The sequence below is a fragment of the Delphinapterus leucas genome, chromosome 1 (assembly GCF_059928025.1).
Source record: "Delphinapterus leucas isolate spDelLeu-1000000601 "Yukka" chromosome 1, BTC_Dleu_Yukka2, whole genome shotgun sequence".
NCBI classification, from domain to species: domain Eukaryota; kingdom Metazoa; phylum Chordata; class Mammalia; order Artiodactyla; family Monodontidae; genus Delphinapterus; species Delphinapterus leucas.
The window spans coordinates 52,731,104-52,754,675 of record NC_143129.1 but is presented as its reverse complement, the minus strand read 5'-3'; the positions used below and the strand labels follow the sequence as shown (position 1 = coordinate 52,754,675).

General features: G+C 42.4%; 1 protein-coding gene across 4 annotated transcripts in view; it reads left to right on the top strand.

Moving 5' to 3' along the window:
- Positions 1–23,572, top strand: part of RGL1 (ral guanine nucleotide dissociation stimulator like 1) — a 281,489-nt gene that overhangs the window by 240,861 nt on the left and 17,056 nt on the right. For all 4 annotated transcript variants that reach the window (XM_022593343.2, XM_022593340.2, XM_089910063.1 and 1 more), the window contains 6 exons: positions 215–299; positions 10,677–10,766; positions 13,481–13,567; positions 14,899–14,931; positions 16,935–17,056; positions 19,509–19,598. In XM_022593343.2, coding sequence (XP_022449051.1) covers positions 215–299; positions 10,677–10,766; positions 13,481–13,567; positions 14,899–14,931; positions 16,935–17,056; positions 19,509–19,598 — 507 coding nt within the window. The remainder of the gene's footprint in view (positions 1–214; positions 300–10,676; positions 10,767–13,480; positions 13,568–14,898; positions 14,932–16,934; positions 17,057–19,508; positions 19,599–23,572) is intronic.

Sequence of the window (23,572 nt, the reverse complement as noted above, 5' to 3'; positions counted from 1 at the left end):
CATGTTTAGAAAATATCCCTCTCTTCACACAGGTGATCATGTCTACCTGTAAAAAAAAAAAAAAAAAAGCCACCCTGCATGAGAAAGGTCATTGGCTTTGTCTGTGCTCACGTAGCCCTCCCCTCTGTAGCCAGAGGTACTGAGGGCACCTGGGCCCAAGGTGTGGGACTTTTACTAATCTTCATTTGTTAATGTTTTCTTCATTCCTTTGTAGGGACCGAATGCTAATGTTTGAAGAACTTTCGGACATCTTCTCAGACCATAATAACCACCTGACCAGCCGGGAGCTACTGATGAAGGTGAGGGCGCTGGGTTGTATTGTGCTGACTGCTCTGGCATCCGTTCAACGGAAGGGTAGCTTGAGGGCTCCTTGGATGCCTGCAGTCCCTTGAGAGAGGCTACAGGGACTGGAAGGCAGGACTTTTGGTTTTTATGCCAAATCGAAGAAGCCTGAGGCTGAGAAAATTCTAAGTCCAGCTCCTCAGCTTCACTGCGACGCAACCAGATTGTGAAATTTGCATTGCTGCCTGTAGCTCCTCAACAAGCTGCCCTGGAAACACTGAGTGCTGGCAGTGAGGTGGGTGAGAGAGCCTGGAATATCCTTCTCAGCAAAACAGCTTCTAGAAGGACAGGGGCCAAGCCTGCAATTCTACATCCTTTATTTGCACTAAATTGCACAGCCAGTCCGTCAGCAGTATTTATCGAACACCAGATGAGTGCTGGCTTCTGAACGGCAGGCTAGGTAAAGCTACAGCTCGGTTCATTTTCTTTCTCTAGATGTTTGTTAAACATCTGATATTTGTAAAGCATTTGACCGGCCTCTGGGAGTATGAAGAAGAACACAGACCCTGTTTTCAGGAACTTACCTGCTGGTGGGTGGATATAGACACTAAACAAGAACGAGTAGTCAAAGAAAGGTACAAAGATAGGTTGTGAGCAATCGTCAGAGGGGAACATAGACCAGATATTATCTTCACGGCCTCTCTATAAAGTAGATTTTATCCTCCTTATTTTGCAGCTAGGCAAGCCTCAGAGAGGTAAGGAACAAACCCGAAGTCCCACACCTGGTAGGTGGTGGAGCTAGAATGTGAGTCCAGCCTGGTGAGACTGTAAAGCCAGTGCTTTCATCACTTAGGCATAAAACTGTTTCTTCTGACCACTTGGGAGTAGGAGGCAGGGTATGTCATGTGAAACTTCATGGAGAAGGAAAATAAGTTGGTAATTCAGTTAATCCTGATTGGGCATTCACTGTGTGCTGGGTGAGGGAGGTACAGCCGTTCTGAAGGCAGCCTCCAATCTTAAGGAGACTGCAGTCTCATGGGGGAGGCGAAGTGGGCAATTATGAAAAAAAAACCCCAAACCAAAAATAAAAACAAAAAAACTATGATATGTGCTACTGTAGGAGGAAGCCCTGAACTGGGCTGTGAGAACAGAGGACCCTTGTCCTTGGTCTCCTTTTCTGTGAATTGGAGATGATAATAGTACTGTTTAGTCTACTGATCTCATGGAATTGTTTGGAAGATTGACTAAGGAAATATTTGAAAGCCATGTGCAAATGTCCATTTTTTTTTAGTATTTCGCAAGCTATCTACATGTGAAACCAAAGTATGCATAACAAATGAAAATGAAGAAAGTATAAGTGATACATGTAAGCTTACAGTAGACACTTGGAGTAGGAATGAGAGTCAAGTGGGGATGGGGTTACTTAGAAAAGGTATCAGTTGATAACTGTTAGGTTAGTCGTTCCTGTAAGAGCATCTGTTACGGTCTTCTCGACTATTCTCCTCCTAAGTCCTGCTTCTCTTCCTTCATGTCTCAGTGAGGACTAAATTTCTGCTTGAATCCTTCCTTGACACCCTCAGGTCTGATTAGGCCCCTTCCCATGTCCTCCAGAAGCCCGTCATTCCTCTGTCCCAACACTTATCATATGCTCCATTAGAATCGCTTGTGCATTTCACCTGTCTCCCTGCTGGCCTGTAAGCCTCTTGCAGGCAGGGCCTTTTTCACTGTTATGTCTCTAATGCCTAACACATTGGGCATGTAGCAAGTGTTCAGAAACTGACATCCATTGATGGACCTCCTAATTCACAGGACTTTAACAACGTGCCCACTCTTAGCCCTTCCTGGCGTAGATGATGTGAGCAAGGCAGGGTGTCTGCTGTCTGACTTTGGATTAGGCTCACCTGATGAACTGCACGCTAAACAATGCTTGGCTTGCTGATGTCGTGTTACTCCCTGCTTCACATCCCCTTGGATTTGCAGACTTTAAATGGAAACTCATCTGGCTGGAAGGAGATGGCTTAGTGGTCTCCCTGTCAGTAATACAAAGCTGGACTAATTGGAGCCACACATTCAAATCCCAATAGCTCTGAGTCATCCTTCCAAAGCAGATAAATTGAATACTGTGCAGCTCATTGCCTGGTGGCCGTCTTCTGGCTGAAACCTTAGAAGCAGAGCTATATCTAGACATTAAAGGTCCCATAAAACTTTCTGAAATGTAGAAGTTTACCTCGGTGCTCTAGGTGAAATTTCTTATACGTGGCTGGAATTCCAAAGATGAAAAACTTGGCTATGAATTCATGTGGTCTGCGCATTATCGTTAACGATAGTGGAATGTTTTGGGCAGGTCATACGTCTCTGTGGGTCCCTTTCCAGTCATCTTTGTTTATTATTCTTCATACTAAGTATATAATTCTGGATATGAATTCTCAGCACAGTTGTAACGAAATGAAGGTACCTGGGTTTTCAGAAGAACCATGGCTGGTCTCTGTTTTTAATATGCCACTCCTGGACTTAAACTGATTTGTGGTTGGGTAATCCTAGTTGTGAATGACCTATCTTCTCTTCTGCTTCTGAACAGATGTAAGGTGCTACCTCTATAATACTACGGCTGAGGCAACATCAAAATTAGCAAAAATCTGTGGTTTTCCTTTTAATTGTTGGAGACAAATGTTTTTATTTTACTCGGAGACTATCTTAAACCTGTTACTGTCTTATGATTTCCGAAACTTGGATCATTCCAAGCAGGTTATCTATGGAGTCTGCACATTTCAAACCAACAGGAAGGCAGAATCTCACCAAATCTTCTTGTTTCTTGGGATTCTTGGTGAGAACTCTTCTGGGTTACATTGCTAGAAACAAATGCTAGAAAGGCCCAGGCTCTGGTGGAGATGTCTGTTTAGTGAAGCTCCAAGCACATTGAAGTCAGAGCTGGGGTAGAAGACTGTAGGGCTGGGAAGGCCTATTCACATAATTACCATTAACTGCTGAGCTGTCATTTAATCAACATGTATGGAGAGGGATCCAAATGTCTGTGTAGCACCCAAGTAGAAGAGGCCCCTCTGAGGCCCAGGAACAGGATGGATGAGGGCAGCTGTCCTTTGCCACAGATGGAGATAGAGAGAAAGCGAGACTCAGGTGAGAAGTTTGCAGTAGAGGGAGAGAAAGAAGGACAGAGAGGAGAGGAGACAAGAGGAGAGTGGAAGGTTAATGGAGGGCAAGATTTGGAGTTCATCCAAACATGGGTGATGATTGAGGTCACGGGACTGGATAGTATTTCCAAATACCTGAGTAGAGTGAAAAACAAGATGACTTTGTCAGAAAGAAGAGTCATTAAGAGAGAGTGAACACAGGCAGGAAAAGGAGGCCAGAGGAGGGACCCAGAGCGATGCAATCACAAATCCTGTGAAGAGTCTCAAGAAGTGTCAAGGGATTGGTGTTGTGAGACCTTGCAGGGCAAAGGATTTACGGCCAAGGAAGGAAAACACTTCCACATCCAAAACATGGTTGGATGTGGCACATAGGGGATTTCAGTTGACACCTCACCTGGAAGAGCTGGCACTACTAGTCAGTCTTCTTTTAGTTATCTATCCAGGAGTGGAATCTAGCTCTCGTGAAGTCATGAAATCAGCAAACCTTCCAGCTCCTCATCCCAGATCTTTGTCCTCCCAATGAGGAGGTTTTCCTAAGTGCTTTTTTAGGATCCTACTTCTGTGATTCTCAGGAGCCTCTTAACTTTTCAGAAATCCTTCTTAATAATTTTAGGTATACCTGCAATAATGTCCATACATTAAATGTCTGTCAGTGATTGAGAAACTGAAAGGGAACCAGAATAACCTACTCCCTGGAAAGAGGTGGACATTGCATTCAAGTCAGAAAGAATTGATTTCTCACTCCAAGAAAATTCTCAAGAGTTTCCTCTTAGATAGCCTCATCCACCAGAAGGCAGGCAGCAGAAGCAAGAAGAACTACAGTCCTGCAGCCTATGGAACAAAAACTACTTTCTCAGAGAGATAGACAAAATGAAAAGGCAGAGAACTATGTACCAGATGAAGGAACAAGATAAAACCCCAGAAAAACAACTAAATGAAGTGGAGATAGGCAAGCTTCCAGAAAAAGAATTCAGAATAATGACAGTGAAGATGATCCAGGACCTTGGAAAAAGAATGGAGGCAAAGATTGAGAAGATGCAAGAAATGTTTAACAAAGACCTAGAAGAATTAAAGAGCAAACACCTAGAAGAATTAAAGAACAAACAAACAGAGATGAACAATGCAATAACTGAAATTAAAAACACACTAGAAGGAATCAATAGCAGAATAACTGAGGCAGAAGAACGGATAAGTGACCTGGAAGACAGAATGGTGGAATTCACTGCTGCGGAACAGAATAAAGAAAAAAGAATGAAAAGAAATGAAGATGGCCTAAGAGACCTCTGGGACGACATTAAACACACCAACATTCGCGTTATAGGGGTCCCAGAAGGAGAAGAGAGAGAGAGGACCCGAGAAAATATTTGAAGAGATTATAGTTGAAAATTCCTTAACATGGGAAAGGAAATAGCCATCCAAGTCCAGGAAGCACAGAGAGTCTCAGGCAGGATAAACCCAAGGAGAATCATGCCAAGACACATAGTAATCAAATTGACAAAAATTAAACACAAAGAAAAATTATTAAAAGCAACAAGGGAAAAACAACAAATAACATACAAGGGAACTCCCATAAGGTTAACAGCTGATTTCTCAGCAGAAACTCTACAAGCCAGAAGGGAATGGCATAATATATTTAAAGTGATGAAAGAGAAGAAACTACAACCAAGATTACTCTACCAGGCAAGGATCTCATTCAGATTCGATGGAGAAATTAAAACCTTTATAGACAAGCAAAAGCTAAGAGAATTCAGCACCACCAAACCAGCTTTACAACAAATGCTAAAGGAACTTCTCTAGGCAGGAAACACAAGACAAGGAAAAGACCTACAATAACAAACCCAAAACAATTAAGAAAATGGCAACAGGAAAACACATATCGATAACTACCTTAAATATAAATGGATTAAATGCTCCAACAAAAAGACATAGACTGGCTGAATGGATACAAAAACAAGACCCGTGTATATGCTGTCTATAAGAGACCCACTTCAGACGTAGGGACACATACAGACTGAAAGTGAGGGGATGGAAAAAGATATCCCATGCAAATGGAAATCAAAAGAAAGCTGGAGTAGCAATACTCATATCAGATAAGATAGACTTTAAAATAAAGAATATTACAAGAGACAAGGAAGGACACTACATAATGATCAAGGGATCAATCCAAGAAGAAGATATAACAATTATAAATATATATGCACCCAACATAGGAGCACCTCAATACATAAGGCAAATGCTAACAGCTATAAAAGGAAAAAACAATAGTAACACAATAATAGTGGGGGACTTGAACACCTCACACCAATGGACAGATCATCCACACAGAAAATTAATAAGGAAAAACAAGATTTTAATGACACAATAGGTCAGATAGACTTAATTGATATTTATAGGACATTCCATCCAAAAACAGCATACTACACCTTCTTCTCAAGTGCACACAGAACATTCTCCAGGATAGATCACATCTTGGGTCACAAATCAAGATTCAGTAAATTTAAGAAAATTGAAATCATATCAAGCATCTTTTTCCAACCACAGCGCTATGAGATTAGAAATAAATTACAGGGAAAAGAACGTAAAAAACACAAACACCTGGAGGCTAAACAATACATTACGAAATAATCAAGAGATCACTGAAGAAGTCAAAGAGGAAATTAGAAAATACCTAGAGACAAATGACAATGAATACGTGATGATCCAAAACCTGTGGGATGCAGCAAAAACAGTTCTAAGAGGGAAATTTATAGCAATACAATCCTACCTCAAGAAACAAGAAAAATCTCAAATAAACAATCTAACCTTACACCTGAAGGACCTAGAGAAAGAAGAACAAACAAAACACAAAGTTAGTAGAAGGAAAGAAATCATAAAGATCGGAGCAGAAATAACTGAAATAGAAATAAAGAACACAATGGCAAAGATCAATAAAACTAAAAGCTGGTTCTTTGAGAAGATAAACAAAATTGATAAACCATTAGCCAGACTCATCAAGAAAAAGAGGGAGAGGACTCAAATCAATAAAATTATAAATGAAAAAGGAGAAGTTACAATGGATACCACAGAAATACAAAGCATCCTAAGATACTACTGCAAGCAACTCTGTGTCAATAAAATGGACAACCTGGAAGAAATGGACAAATTCTTAGAAAGATATAACCTTCCAATACTGAACCAGGAAGAAACAGAAAATATGAACAGACCAATCACAGGTAATGAAATCGAAACTGTGATTAAAAATCTCCCAACAGGGCTTCCCTGGTGGCGCAGTGGTTAAGAGTCCGCCCGCCAATGCAGGGCACACAGGTTCGTGGCCCAGTCCAGGAAGATCCCACATGCCACGGAGTGGCTAGGCCTGTGAGCCATGGCCGCTGAGCCAGCGTGTCAGGAGCCTGTGCTCCATAACGGGAGAGGCCACAACAGTGAGAGGCCCGTGTACCGCAAAAAAAAAAAAAGAAGTATAAAAATCTCCCAACAAACAAAAGCCCAGGACCAGATGGCTTCACAGGTGAATTCTATCAAACATTTAGAGAAGAGCTAACACCCATCCTTCTCAAGCTCTTCCAAAAAATTGCAGAGGAAGGAACACTCCCAAACTCATTCTACGAGGCCACCATCATCCTGATACCAAAACCAGACAAAGATACTACGAAAAAAGAAAATTAGAGACCAATATCACTGACAAATATAGATGCAAAAGCCCTCAACAAAATACTAGCAAACAGAATCCAACAACACATTAAAAGGATCATATACTATGATCAAGTGGGATTTATCCCAGGGATGCAAGGATTCTTCACTATATGCAAATCAATCAATGTGATACACCATACTAACAAGCTGAAGAATAAAAACCATATGATCATCTCAATAGTTGCAGGAAAAGCTTTTGACAAAATTCAACACCCATTTATGATAAGAACTCTCCAGAAAAGTGGGCATAGAGGGAACGTACCTCAACATAATAAAGGCCATATACGACAAATCCACAGCAAACATCATTCTCAGTGGTGAAGAACTGAAAGCATTTCCTCTAAGATCAGGAACAAGACAAGGATGTCCACTCTCACCACTATTATTCAACATAGTTTTGGAAGTCCTAGCCATGGCAATCAGAGAAGAAAAAGAAATACAAATGGGAAAAGAAGGAGTAAAACTCTCACTGTTTGCAGATGACATGATATTATACATAGAAAATCCTAAAGATGCCACCAGAAAACTACTAGAGCGAATCAATGAATTTGGTAAAGTTGCAGGATACAAAATTAATGCACAGAAATCTCTCATATTCCTATACACTAACAACAAAAAATCAGAAAGAGAAATTAAGGGAACAATCCCATTCACCATTGCAACAAAAGGAATAAAATACCTAGGAATAAACCTACCTAAGGTGCTCAGAAGACTATAAGACACTGATGAAATAAATCAAAGATGACATAAACAGATGGAGAGATATACCATGTTCTTGGATTGGAAGAATCAGTATTGTGAAAATGACTATACTACCCAAAGCAATCTACAGATTCAGTGTAATCTCTATCAAATTACCAATGGCATTTTTTACAGAACTAGAACAAAAAAAATCTCAAAATTTGTATGGAGACACAAAAGACCCCAAATGGCAAAGCAATCTTGAGGGAAAAAAATGGAGCTGGAGGAATCAGACTCCCTGACTTCAGACTATACTACAAAGCTACAGTAATCAAGACAATATGGTACTGGCACAGAAACAGAAATATAGATCAATGGAACAGGATAGAAATCTCAGAGATAAACCCATGCACCTGTGGTCAACTAATCTGTGACAAAGGAGGCAAGGATATTCAATGGAGAAAAGACAATCTCTTCAATAAGTGGTGCTGGGATAACTGGGTAGCTACATGTAAAAGAATGAAATTAGAACACTCCCCAACAGCATACACAAAAATAAACTCAAAATGGATTAGAGACCTAAATGTAAGACCAGACACTATAAAACTCTTAGAGGAAAACATAGGCAGGACACTCTTTGATGTAAATCAACAGCAAGGTCTTTTCTGACTCACCTCCTACAGTAATGGAAATAAAAACAAAACTAAACAAATGGGACCTAATGAAACTTAAAAGCTTTTGCACAGCAAAGGAAACTGTAAACAAGACAAAAAGACAACCCTCAGAATTTGCAAATGAATAAATGGACAAAGGATTAATCTCCAAAATATATAAACAGCTCATGCAGCTCAATATTAAAGAAACAAACAACCCAATCAAAAAATGGGCAGAAGACCTAAATAGACATTTCTCCAAAGAAGACATACAGATGGCCAAGAGGCACATGAAAAGCTGCTCAACATCACTAATTATTAGAGAAATGCAAATCAGAACTACAATGAGGTGTCACCTCACACCGGTTAGAATGGGCATCATCAGAAAATCTGCAAAGAACAAATGCTGGAGAGGGTGTGGAGAAAAGGGAACCCTCCTGCACTGTTGGTGGGAATGTAAATGGATACAGCCACTATGGAGAACAGTATGGAGGTTCCTTAAAAAACTAAAAGTAGCATTACTGTATGACCCAGCAATCCCACTACTGGGCATATACCCAGAGAAAACCATAATTCAAAAAGACACATGCACCCCAGTGTTCATCACAGCACTATTTACAATAGCCAGGACATGGAACCAACCTAAAAATCAACAGATGAATGGATAAAGAAGATGTGGCACGTATATGCAATGGAATATTACTCAGCCATAAAAAGGAACGAAGTTGGGTCATTTGTAGAGATGTGGGTGGACCTAGAGACTGTCATACAGAGTGAAGTAGGTCAGAAAGAGAAAAACTAATATTGTATATTAATGCATATATGTGGAATCTAGAAAAATGGTATCGATGATCTTATTTACAAAGCAGAAATAGAGACACAGACTTAGAGAACAAATGTATGGACACCAAGGGGGGAAAGCTGGTGGTGGGGGTGTGGTGGTGGTGTGACGAATTGGGAGATTGGGATTGACATGTATACACTAATATGTATAAAATAGGTAACTAATAAGAACCTGCTGTATAAAAAAATAAAATTCAACAGAAAAATTATCAATAGTTTGGGAGGACTCAACCAGCCAGCACAGGAAGTGGCACATTTCAGGACACTTTCATTCATCCCCAGGAAAAACTGTAAGCAGGGAATCATTAAACGATACCTCTTCTTATTATCATTTGTAATAGGGAGACTGAAAATAGGTAATGAGTCACTATGGGTTCTGTCCCCAGTGATGTACCTGGACCTGGGTAAAGGCTGGTGAATGATACAAGATACTGATGTCGCACTGTCATTGGAAAGGCTAAGTCACTGGAAAAGATTCCCTCGTAGTCGTACAGTAGTGAAAAGTCACATGCTGTGGTCATATAATAAACCCAGGGAGAACTGACTAATGGAAAAACAATGCAATTATGCACTACTGAATTGTGAAATTTGCCTCCCATTCATGCAGTTCCTGGAAAATGAGAACTTAACAAGACCCCCCAAACCACAAAACCAAAAATACTTTATGTTCAGTCAGCAAAACTGGAGATTAGTCATTATGTAGAAGAGTTTGTTGTCGCAACAGATGGGAGGAGAGAAAGGGTAGCCATCTGTTCTCAGGCGCCAGGAGGAAAGATTGATTTGTAGGAGTTCCAAACCTGAGAGGCAAGTTGGGAGGATGGACTGGGGGAGAAAAAGGGGAGAAAAATGTATGAAGGTCTGGCTTTCATAGATCAGTGCTGGACTTCCTCAGAAAACTTCCGGTATAAAAAGTTTCATTTAGCTAAGAAATACCACAGAAATAGTCCCTTTTCTTTCACACAATGCTGGCACAGGCCTTTCAGGCCAAGATCAAGAAATCATAAAATTTACAGAGGAAGAGATCTTCATTTCCAGGATGTGTGATTACTTCAAGTGAAATTTGGGATGTGTAAAAATTGTCTCCAGTTCCAGGAATTGCCTGCCTTGTATTAATGATTGATTTTATAACCAAATCAGGGGCTCTTCTTACAAAATAGGGGGGGAAACGGGATAAGCCATGGCCACCAGGCACCCTCAAGAATAGATGGCTCAACCACTAGCCAGCCAAGTGTTTGCATAATAGTCCAGAGCCTGCTGGAGGCCTCTTCACTTTGCATGGCGTCCAGATAGTCGTGCAGAGGTTCCGCCCCAGAAACTAGGTGCCCCTTCACTTGCCCCTGTATCACTTTCCTCTGTGTGTACTTCTGTTTCTTAGGAAGGAACCTCAAAATTTGCAAACCTGGACAGCAGTGTGAAGGAAAACCAGAAGCGCACTCAGAGGCGGCTTCAGCTCCAGAAGGACATGGTATGTAAGGCCCTGGGTCTCCCTGAGGGCCCACCAGAGAGCGGCCCTATGTCGGGGGCTGGGCTCCTGCATGGCCCTGGACCCTTTAGTGTGCAGGGTGCCCCTGCCCTCAAAGAACTTCTCCATTCTTTACCCCATCTGTTCTCAGCAGCCCTGGGAGGTCTGAAGCTATTTTCACTCCCACTGGACCCAGCAGGAAATAAACACTGAAAGTCACAAATCACATTGTTTTCTGGAACATTTTTATTTTCTGGAAGTGAGGGAATATCTGCGGCAGGTAGATTTCTGTCCCTTTTGCTGTCTTCTTTATCCACTCCTGCACTTAGGAGCTACCACGACCTTGGCCTTGAGACCCCTGGGCTTCAGTTCCCCGACGGGAATGCCTACTGTAGCCAGCTTGGAACACACGGTGGCCCAGTACCTGGGTGCTGGGGAGAGAGAGTGTCAGCTCCCAGGAGGACTTGGTCCTTGTACTCGGAGATCTTTTCATTTGTTCCAAATCCTCTAGTCATTTTCTGGCTCTCGTCACTAACCCCAAGTACTAGCCAAATCTTTCTAGTTTTTCAGTACTCAAAGGAACATGATACCTCCCTCTTCAAGACTGAAAGGTAGTCCTTGACATCATTGGCTTTATTTTTAACACGCTCCTAACTTTTAGCATAGAAGGGGAAAACCAGAGAGAGGAGAACGGAGACGGACAAACTCAAAATACTCTCATCCCTGCTTTGAGAAGATTTTCTCCTTCTTTGGAAAGCTGGGCATAAATCAGAAATGCTGGTTTTGAGTGATGGGAGTCTTCTGTAACATAAAGCCTGTAAAGCATTCACAGCACTTCAGACTTTTTTGGTGGTTCAAAGACAAGTTAAAAATAGCCGTTAAAAAAAGAGAGATTATTTCAGTTCAGGATGAGACCTTGTACACATGATAGGGAAGGACATACTGCAGCTGACATAGAGCTCCTGAAGGACAAAGCCCTGCCTGGAGTGAACCTCAAGAAGCAGCTCTGGCTGAGGAAGCAGCCAGCTGCACACACATCAGGCAGCCTTGTCCTGCCCTGGTGGAGACTTTGTCTTCTGGCCAGAATTTCCATAAGTGCCTTAATGGACTGTAGGATAAGGTGTCCATGGAAGCCCCTTTTTATTTTCTCTTCAGAATGGTTAGTGCCTCTGTGGCCTTATGGAGAATAGGGATGATTTCAAAGGAAATTTGGTGAAATTAATATAGTATGTATATACCTGAAGTGGAAGTGCTTCTACCTTTATTTCTGAAGGAAAGTTCTTTTTTCTTTTTTTTTTTTTTTGCGGTACACGGGCCTCTCAATGTTGTGGCCTCTCCCGTTGCGAAGCAGAGGCTCCGGACGCGCAGGCTCAGCGGCCATGGCTCATGGGCCCAGCCGCTCCACAGCATGTGGGATCCTCCCGGACCGGGGCACGAACCCGTGTCCCCTGCATCAGCAGGCGGACTCTCAACCACTGCGTCACCAGGGAAGCCCGGGGATATTTCTTTTTAAATCAACTTTTAATTTTAGAATTTAGAGAAGTGTTCCAGATAATACATAGAGTTTCTGTGAATCCCTCCCCCATCCCCCTTCCACCTCCCCACCTCCCCACCTCCCCACCTCCCCACCTCCCCACCTCCCCACCTCCCCACCTCCCCACCTCCCCACCTCCCCACCCATTGACATTTTCTGTAACCGTGGCATATCTGTCAATACTAAGAAACCGACATGGGCATACTGCTGTTAACTGAAACTCAGACTTGACTTGGATTTCACCAGTTTTCCATGAGCATCCTCGTTCTGTTCCAGGATCCAACCCAGGGCACCCCACTGCATTTAGTTGCCACCCTAGTACCCTCTGCTGTGTGACAGTTTCTGAGTCTTTCCTTGTTTGGCATTACCTGACAGTCTTCAGGAAGACTGTTCTAGTATCCTTAGAATGTCCCACAACCAGGGGGTGTCTGTTGTTTTTCTAGTGATTAGACTGAGGTCACGGTTTTGGGGAAGAATATCACAGATGTGAAGTGTCTTCTCATCGTATCAAGGAGTGAATGACATCAGCATGACATCTGATGTCACTGGTGATATTAGCTGTCATCACTTGGTTAAGGTAGAGTTTGGCAGGTTTTCTACTTTAAAGGGACTATTTTTCCCTTTCCCTCCTGTATTCTTCAGAACCGAGTCACCAAGCCACTTTACTAGTGACACCCCGTCCTCCTGCGGTCACACTTCTCCAGTGGGCAGCAGCCCAATCCTCTACCAATGGTGAGACCATCCCTCCCAGGGCCATTCTGAACCACCGGGAGTGTCCACATGCTGTGAAAGAGAACAGAGGTCCCTCTGACCTGAGCCTAAGCAATGTGTAAACCCCACTGTGAACACATGTGAACCATCTCCTGGCTTTGAGGCTTGGTTTTCATGACTTTGAAAGTTACCTTGGTGACAGAGTTCCTGACCTATTTGTGTAGGGATTTTTTTAAAATCTCATTCATGTAGGTTAGCACTAGTGGCCTTAGATTAGGCCTTGAATGGTCCTTAATTATTCTCCAAATGCTGTCGAGGATCACCTAGCCATTCGAAGACTGCTGCTTCCATCTGCAAATGGGCACGTTGCTGACTGTAGCGGGCCACAAGTCCATTTGGTCCAGTGTGGAGATTATTGAAACCCTGAACTTTCAATAACAGCGAAGATGGTTTTACTGTGCTTGTTCTTCAGGGTGTGATGCAGGGAACTGTGCCCTACCTGGGCACCTTCCTGACTGACCTGACCATGCTTGACACTGCCCTTCAGGACTACGTTGAGGTGAGTTCCAGGCTGATGGTGCAGGTGGATCGGCAGCCTTCTCGCTGGTTACCCAAGAGAGAAATACACCTTTGTTTGTACCTATTGAGGGCTTTTTATGAACGTGGCATTGCGCTAGATGCTCTGAGGAATACGAAGATGAGTGACACCAGCAGTGGCTCACAATCCAGTGGAAGGGATATATCAAAGCAGGCAGTGATGGACAGAAATAGTAAGAATTCAAACAGAAATGCAAAGAGAGAAGAGGACAGGCCACGATCAATTCCTTGTGAGGGGAGGTCATGGCAGATCCTTAGGAAGGAGTGGGTTTGAGCAAAGACCGAGGTGCTGGGTGGGACTTTGGCAGGTGGAGCTGGGGGGATAGTGTACCCTCACATTCTACCTGCTGGGGTAAGGAGTCAGTCAAGCTCGTGGATTTTTAAGTATCGCTTTATTGTTTCAGATTATTACCTTCTCTTTCTCTCTCAGAATGGGGAAAGAAGTGAAACAAGCTACTTGTTAGTAACAGTAATACAGTAGAATATTACATGGAGAAGAGATTGGATATTTGAAATGAAATTTAAGGATTTCCTGTATATTTAAGTTTATCTCACCTTCCTGGTTATCACATGCAGTCAGTCAGTCTGCTTTTACTCTATCATAATTAGAAGGAGTAGCAGTTATCTTGCAAATTCCCACCTCCAAGGTGGTTGTAAATGTTGTGGACATGCTCCCTCAGAGAGAGATGCTCCGTGTCTCTTCACATCCTCTGCCTCAGCTTATCTCAGGAAACACTCATCAGTGTTGGGGAATTTGAGGGGAGTGACCAATGATTTAGAAGTTAAATTCAGCCTACTGAGAATAGGAGCTGGGACGATGGAGAATTGAAACTTAACTTTGGTGTTCGGTGATGATGTTGTGTAGAAGTTTGATAAACTTCTTTTGATAAAACATTGACAATGTGGTTTCCAGTATGAGTCAATGACCATCTGTTTTTGTTGCTTTTGGTAAAGAAAAAAAAGTGTAACAGAATATTCACTCAAACTTTTGTCTTTACTGTCTCTGCAAATGTATTTGGATTCTGTGTTGTAAATCCTTTATCATTACTGTTTTAGTTGGTTTCAGACATCTTAAGAGAAGGCCGTCTGCCAATCCTGTCCTATTATAATTAAAAGAATGTTTTTCTTTTAAGTGAATGATGTTTCTTTTCCTCCATTGTAGCCATAATTACAGTGTCATGAATAATTGTGACTTTATTATCCCTTTGAGCTATTTTAACAAAAACCTAGAACAAATAAGGCTGAGTTTCAAAGTAGCTTGGTTTGTAATTCATTTAAAAAAATTTCTTTCAGGGTGGGCTGATAAACTTTGAGAAGAGGAGAAGGGTAAGTAGGGGTCTTGGCTGTGGTTTTCCATTTTACTTCATCTGGGCACGAAAAAAATTAGAGGAGTGGAGACTTAAATTTTTTGCAGAGGCAGAAAAAAATTAGCATTTATTGAAAATTTATCAGATGTCATTGTCCTTGGCATGTTGTTATGTGGTATTGCCCAAGAGCCCTGTGGGGTAGGTTTTATCATCCTCAATTCAAGGGTGAGGAAACCAGGACGCAGAGAAATGAAGTAACTTGACCAGAGTCACTGGGTAGCACAGCCAGGGTTCAAATGCTGTCCTGTCTCTCCTGAGCCTTCAGTTCTTCCTTTACCCCCTCATCATCTCCTTCTTTACAATCAGCTTCAGCAATAACAGGTCCATTCTATTAAGGAGAAAGGGTTTCATAAGAGTATATGTTATGGAAGGGTTAATAAAGATGGTTAACTCCTGTAGGCCTATTGAAGAGAGGAAAGGAAACGGTCTTCATTGTTAACATGTGGATAATTATTCTTTGCCTTTCCTGTCAGCATAGGAAGGGGTGTGCAACATCAATTTGAAATTTTTCTGTGGAGAGTAGAAGAGTTCCACACTGCCTGAAAAAAGATAAAACAGAGTTTTGAAAATTCGCTATGGGTTTACTGTTTTTTAAAATCGTACATTTAAACAATTCCAAGGAATATGAGTGAGCAAAATAATGACTTCACCCCGTAGTAACTCTCATTGTTCTTTACTTATTCTTTCATTCTTTCATCCCACAAACGTTGACTGCAGACCTAACAGGGGTCGGGCAGTGTGGTAGGTTTAGGGATTGCAGCAGAAAAAGCCCAGAGCTCCCTGCCCTCATAAAGTTCACAGTCAAGGAGGAAAGTAGACAAACAGGCAGTTACAATGCAGCCTGATAAGGGCTTGTGAGCAGAAGTAGTGGGTATTATAGGAGCACATGGGAGGGGCATCTAGCCCCAACCTGTGGGGTCAGAGAAACTTCCTGGAGGAAATGACATTGCAGTTAAAACCAAAGTTTTAGGAGCTGACCAGGCTGAACTCATCAGTGACAAGATATACTACCCTAGACGAATGTAAGCCTTCTGTCCCTGCTAGTGTTTGATGATAAATGTTCCTTGGATACTGAGACCAAGGGTGGAGGTGACTGGATGGGAAGTTGACACCTACGGAATCTGCCAGTTGTTGGGCTGCTTCTGTCTTGTAACATTAAAACAAATTCAGTTATTGCCTCCACAGTTACCCGTCTCTGTCCTTTCCCTTCAGAATAACCCTGGACGGTAATCTCTTTCTTTTTAAGACTAGCGTGTTAAACTTTGGGAAAGTTTCAGTGTAAAACCTAAAGCTAAAGCTTATATCCATTGCTGACTTTAAAAACATCTTTATTGAAACATCTAAAGAAGTATAAATAATTTTGGACATAATTATACACTTGCTTCTCTTGTGAGCTTTAAAAGACCGAGTTAAATGATTTACTGGAGTAGTAAAACCCCAAAGATTCAGGAAATCTAAACATTCAAGTTTATGAGGCCCTAGACTGTTTAGATATTCAGACCTACCAAAACTTATTTATTGAGGGGTAAGGGTTGAAGAAGATGGGGGTGGGAAACTTGTGCGCTTCCTGACTTAAGAGTAATTATTTTCGTTATCTTTTAGGAAGTAGAATTTTTAAATACATTTTAGAAGGACTTAGGCTTAAAAAGTAACTCTTCTGTCTCAAGAATGGAGATGGAAAAGAGAAAAAGGAAGTCACTATGACTTTAGGTAGTACCTAGTTTGGGTCGCTTTGGTAGCTTGTTTTATTCACATAAATTGCTTTTTTCAAGGAGAAAGAAGGATTGACCACTAAAGCATGCAAAGGCACCAGTGAGTCAGAGTTACAAGCAGTACTTTAGAATCCTCCTAGGTGCATTTGTCCATCATTTATCCTACTGTGGTGTGTTTTCATGTTGAAAACATGTCTATTTGGTTGGCCTTTTAATTCACTCTTTCTCTTTGGTGCTCTGTCTGCTCTAGGAATTTGAAGTGATTGCCCAAATCAAGCTCTTACAGTCTGCCTGCAACAGCTATTGTATGACCCCAGACCCAAAGTTCATCCAGTGGTTCCAGAGGCAGCAGCTCCTAACAGAGGAGGAGAGGTAGGAGGACACATTGCCCATCAGGGCGGAGCTGTGGTGTTGGCCAGAGGGATACTGCATCTGGTTCCTCATTTGGCCGTTTATTCAACAACTATTTAGTGAGCAGCTCCAAGGTTCCAGATCCTCGGTTTTCAAAGGTTAATGGTATAGCAGGAAGAATTGAACTGATGGCATCAGAAAATGTGCTTTCAGATTCTTGCTCTACCATTTATTTATCTTTGTCACCTTGAACAAGTCACTTCTTCCTGATCTTCAGGATGCTTACTCTAAAATGTTTCTTTAAGATGATTAAATGTAATCATATTTGAGACAGCATCGTTACCATGTTTGTCACTGTTAGTAATTGGTACTAGCTTTGAGGGAGCTTTCAAGTGGGGAGGAGAGACAGACTCATGAAGAATTGAAATAACAATGGATAGTCACAGTGCTGCAGGACCCATAGGCAGGAACAGTTCACCTGGCCAAGGAAGGGGGGGAAAAAGGGAAGATAACATGAAGGCATCAACATTTGGGCTGGGCTGTGAAAGAAAGAAAAGATTTCACCAGGAGAACTGGAGAAGAACATTCCAGACAGAGAGGAGAACGTGAGCAAAGGCCTGGTGGCCTGACCAGCTTGGCATTTGGAAGAACAATTGGACTCTGGTTGGTTCACAAGGGACGGGTGTCAAAATAGAGGCTGGCGAGCTTGGAAAGGTACATTAACTCCAGTGCCTTGAATGTTGGCCCAGCAGGGAGGGGTGTGTAGCCTTTACCCTGTAGTTCAGAGGATTAGAGTTCACAGGCCATATCCAGCCTACCTCCCGTTTTTACATTTTTAAATGGTTGAAAAAGAAACAGAAGAAGAGGAATGTTGTGGCGTGAGGCAGTTATTTGAAATTAAAATTTTAATATCCATGAATAAAGTTGTACTGGAACACAACCCATTCATTTCCCTCCTAGTTATGGCTGCTTTCGTGCTTTAGAGACAGAATTGAGTAGCTGCAACAGCGACTCGCCCTGTACAGAAAATATTTGCTGACTTTTGCTGTAGACTAGGGGATTTCCTTGAAAGTTTATCAGCAGGGAGGGTGAAGTTGACAGCAAAATAAGTATTTTGCCAATGAGGAAATTGAGGTTTAGAGAAGTGTTATAACTGGTCAGTGACAGAGTTTGGAATCAAGCTCAGGTCTGCCTGACTCTAAGCCTAAGCTCTGAAGGTGGTTGTATAATGTTGGACAGGTCATGCAAGCCCTGGAAGCCTGTTTCCTCATTTGAAAGCCAGATGATTTCTGAGGTCCTTTTAAATCTCAGAATGGCTTGGTCCTGTTACATTAAAACCTTTGATTCAAGAAAAAAAAAAAAAACCCTTTAATTCAGAGTACCCATCGGTTAATGAGACTTTTTCTTTGCTATGTAGAAAACAAAACAGTTGCTGCCTCTCTTTACATTTTCTGGTCTGATGATCAGTGTGTGTGAACTGCCTCTGTGGATATCCTTCTCACGTATGGAACATACACACCATGGCTGGTGGTTTGGATCAGAGAGTTCAGACTCAGAATATCAGCTGTGGAATTGACTTTCTAATGATTAAAGGAATCTTGTTAAACATATCCCATTTTTTTCTTGCTGTTTATAAAACCCCTACGGCTTAAGTTAATATTTGAATAATTCCCATCTCAATGAATACTTCTGCTTGACCAACTACCTGGATACATCTTCAGGTTTAAAAAAAGTACACATAATAAGCAACTTCCCAAGCTAATATTCACCACTTAGCCTTCCTCACCTACCGGGAATCAAGTACATCTCCTAGCTAGAGCTCCAAGCTTTCATAAAAGACATTTCAAGGCAGATATAAATTCTTCTTGTGCCTGTGGAAGTTATATCTGCCTGGCATATAGACGTCTGAATCTGGAGCATTTTTAATTTAGGAGGTTTTGTCAATTAGAAATCATATTTATATATTTTTATCAATAATATAACTGCCTATGTCTATTTACCGAAGATTAGATCATTTACAAATGTCTCTTCTTTCACTTCCCTTAGATAAACAGTAAGTTGAGCACGTGCAGGGGCGCGCGAGCACACACACACACACACACAGAGCAATGGGAGGGAGGTGGGAGAGAAGAAATGATTCTTCCCCTGGCCCAGCAGTGGGTTGAGAACAATCAGGAAAACAGAAGGGAGTCAGCTTTTGATGCTGCCAGAGCAGGCAAAGTCATGTGTTTGACGCCTGCAAAACTAAACAGCCTCACTCTGTACACCAGTAGGGCTTTGAGGAGGGATGTGCCAATTTGTACAATCTGGTCATTAAGTCAGTACCCTCTGACATTCGCCATAGAACAACATGGTACGTATCTTTACTTTGAATACTCAGAGCCTACGTCTAAAAGGAAGCCAGTAAATCATGTGGATTTAAATCTGTTCACCTCCCTAGCTCTGCCCTCACGAGCTCCCCTCTCTCCCCCAGCTACGCCCTCTCCTGTGAGATAGAAGCGGCGGCCGATGCCAGTGCCACCTCTCCCAAGCCTCGGAAGAGCATGGTGAAGAGGCTCAGCCTGTGAGTGCCACCCTGGGGTCCCGGGGCCCCAAGGGGGTCCCGTCTGAGTCGGGAGGGGAAGGGTATCCAACAGAGTTCCCCTGAGCCAGTTCACTCACTGAATAGTTTAAATAGTTTATCTTTCTGTCATGAATTCAATAGGTTTTCTAAATCCACTCATTCTTCCCCAGTGTTCCCTCTGGTCTGAACCACCATCATCTCCTGCCTGCAGCACTCCAGCAACATCAGTACTGGCTTCCGGCCCCACCCTTGCTCCAGCAATCTGTTCTCCACCCAGTAGTCTGGTCATGTGTTAAAATGTACACCAGATTACATCGCTTCCTTACTTTACAACTTCTGATGGTCTTATTTTAAGGTAGCCCTGAACTCCTTATCCTGTTTCACTAGGTGCAGCGTGATTTTCCCCTACTCTTCTTACCAGCTTCCTCTTGTCCGACACACCCCCTTGTTCACCAGGATCCAGGCTTACCTGTCTCCCAGCCATCCTTCAACCACACCAGGCTCGTTCTGCGCTAGATGCACCAGGTGTTTGCACTAGATGTCCCTGTGGCCTGGCGTGTGCTCTCTCTGGGGCTCGCTCCTTTCAGATGTCGGCAGAACCATTACCTCCCGAGAGAGCATCCTGTCTAATGTTGCCGTCTGCCCAGTCAGTCCCAATCATACCGGCTGTCACCTTCATTGGAATGTAAGCCACCTGAGAGCAGGAGCCTTGTGAATCATACCCATGGCTGTTTGCCCAGCTCAGTGCAAGGCGTAGCTAACTTCGTAACACCTTGTCTCCCTTTGAGTACAATCCAGTCTTTACAGTGGCCCTCAAGACCCTTCAAGACCTGCAGTACCAACTGAACCCCATCTGCCCGTCCCATCCCCGTCTGTCGTCTCACCTTTCCCTCTCACTCTACTCCGTGAACCCCGGCCCCCCAGGCCACCCTGAGCACACAAGTCACACTCATTTTTATTTGCTGTTTCTTCTGCTTAGAGCACTGTTCCCCAGATAGCCAAATGGCTCACTCCCTCACTTCCCCCAGATCTCTGTCACCTTCTCATGAGCCTTCCCTGACCACCTTATTTAATAGTACAGCCTGTCCACGTTGCCTACCCGTGGCACACTGTCTCACCCTCCGCTGCTTTGGATTTCTCCATTGCGTTTCCCTCTGGCTGACGTGCTCTATGTTGTATGTGTCTGTTTATTATCTAGAATGCAAACCCTATGAAGACGGGCATTTATGTCTGTTTTTTATTCATTGCTAACCCCGGAACCTAGACTGGTGCCCGACACATAGACGGTTAATAGATATTTATTGAATGAATACATTGAGCCGTGTGCCAACACTGTTCTGAGAAAACAATACATGTATTTCTCATCCAATCCGCAAAATAACCTAGTAGGTCCTGCTATTATACCAACTTTATAAACCAGGAAAGTAAGGCACAGACAAGGTAAGTAGTATGCTGGTTATTGTAGGATCTGGGCTCAAATGCAAGATTTAGCTCTAGAGCCAAGGTCATAACTCTTTTACCGTCTTCCTAGTGGAGAAATACTTTCTGAAGGAAGAGGGGAAGGAAAGATGGAATGGGAAGTAAGAAGTGGAGGAGGGGAGAAGATGAGGGAGGGAAGTAAGAAAAGTAGGAGGAGAGAAAGGCTCAGGAGGAAGGAAGGAAAGGAAGACTGATGTCAGTCTAATTAGACCCTGTGCCTGGAAGCGGCCACTGCATGCTCATTTTTATATAACTGCTTCCCTTGACTCCGAGTATCTGTATTTACTGTGCTGGGTGCTCTAGCAGCTCGGGGTCCTCTCCCAGCACCCACTCTGGCAGCGTGCAGCCTTTGTGAGGATATTCATGTGAAATCCAGGAGAGGCAGTACTGTCAGGGTGCAGAGTCCTGCACAAAGTGTGGTGGACACTCCATACATCTCTCTCGTTAGTGAAATCTTGCCCATATGCTTGAGTTTAACCCTTGGTATCTGCAGTTGAGTTTGAACATTGATTAGGAATAGCACAGGTCACATGTCCCCCATCTTATTCCTTGTACATATAAAGGTGTTTGTATAACATTCATTTTCAAAAAATTTTATGATCTTAGCATTTTTTACAAGTGTTGAAAATGTATTTTTTCCTCTCCCCACATTTAATCACCCATCATCCAAAGAGATCGGAGAGAATTTTGGAGCCTTAGGGGTAGAGGTGCCTCATTTGAAGGTCAGAGACGCTTAATGTTGTGCTAGAATTAATCTTTGCAAAGCAGAATGACCTCATGGGATTGTACCAATGGAAGAACCTTTAGTCTTTGAACAATTTAGTTCTAAGTTAGAGACTCTCAGTTAACGGGCTAAGGACCACTAATTCACAGCCTTCCAAGGTCTACCTTGTAATTCATGGAGAAGTAAGACAGTAGCATTATTTTCTCTTCTGTGAATTGTGGTCAGTTTAGCTTTTTTCCCAAAGCCCCAGTAGTGCTTGGAGGTCCAAGAAAGGAGGTGACATGGAAAATGGGGCAAGAGATGGTGGGGTGGAGATGAGACAGAACAAAGATATGCTTTAGGTCTTGGAATTTGAGCTTGTGATTCCCAAAATTATTTAATAAAAAAAAAACCAAACCCATCTTCATTGTTTCTGTTATTTTATATAGCCAGTGCTTGTTTGGGTTTGGGTCTGTCTGCTAGTTTCTTTACGTGCCATTCCTTCTTGCATCTTACAACTTCCTTCCTTGCTGTCTGTTAATGGTAAACAGTCATTGTCTGAGAAAGTCTTTATTTTGCCCTCACTCTTGGAATTATATTAGATGGGTATGGAGTTCAAGGATTACTGTTATTTTCACTCAGCACTTTGAAGATATTATTCCATGTCTTCTGACTTCTGTTGTTGCTTTTGAGATGTCTGTTGAATTCTGTTCCTTTGCATTATGCCCCCTGCCCTGTTGCTTTTAAGAACTTCTTTTGTCTTTGATGTACCACTGTGCAGGTTAAGTGGGGATTTAGTCTTATTTATCCTATTCAAGGTGTGGTTCCTGGATGTGAGGATTCATGTGGTTCATTAGTTCTGGAATCTCCTCAGCCACTGTCTCTTCAGATGTGGTCCCTTTTCCATTCTCTCATTTGTCTTCTTTTGGAATTCTCCCTACGTACATGCAGGCATTTCTTATTCCATTCTCTGTGTCTTTTACCCTCTCTTATTATTCATGCCTTTATATCTTGATGCTGGTCTCTGAGGATTTTCTTCAGAACTATCATCTAGTTCACAATTTTTCTCTTCCACATTTATTTAATCCTTCCACTGAGTTTTTAGATTTAAGTCACTACCTTTTTCACTCTAGAAGTGAAATTGTTTTTGCAAATTATCTTCCTGTCCTTTCGTCAGAGCGTCTCACTCTTAACTCCCATTTTCAGTTTTTTCTTGTACGTCTTTAATGTTTTTCAACATACTTGTTTTATAACTTGGCTCATGGTAGATACTCAAATATTTGTTGAATGAATGAATGAATCAATTATTACTTTTTTTCTGACAGTTCTTGTAATCTAAAGTTCTCAGGAGCCTAGATTTGCTGTTTTGTTATGCCGGTTGACTCTCTCTTCGGGTGGGTTATTTCCTTGTGTGTATTTTGTAACTTTGTATAGTGAGCTCATCTTTATCAGGGAATTCTCTGCAGCCTATGTTGAAGGTGTACTCCTCCAGGAAGTTTGTTGTTGTTGCTGTTGCTTTTTAAATGCTAGTTTCTTCAGAAGGATCACTGGCCTGAGAGTTCCTAGTTCCTAGATCAGCTAAGTAATAGCAGATCTGAGTGAGGTGCTGGCTAAAATCACACATGATCAGGGGAGACATTTTTCTCCTACCCAAGCTCAGGCCAACAGGTAAGTTTCACTGCTGTCTTCCTATGTCAGTAGGAAGATTTTTCTTTTAGCCCATCTTTTTACTAAGGGTACAGCCCTCTGAGGATCCTGGCTCTTTGTAAAGGATGTCAGTACTCACTGCCCA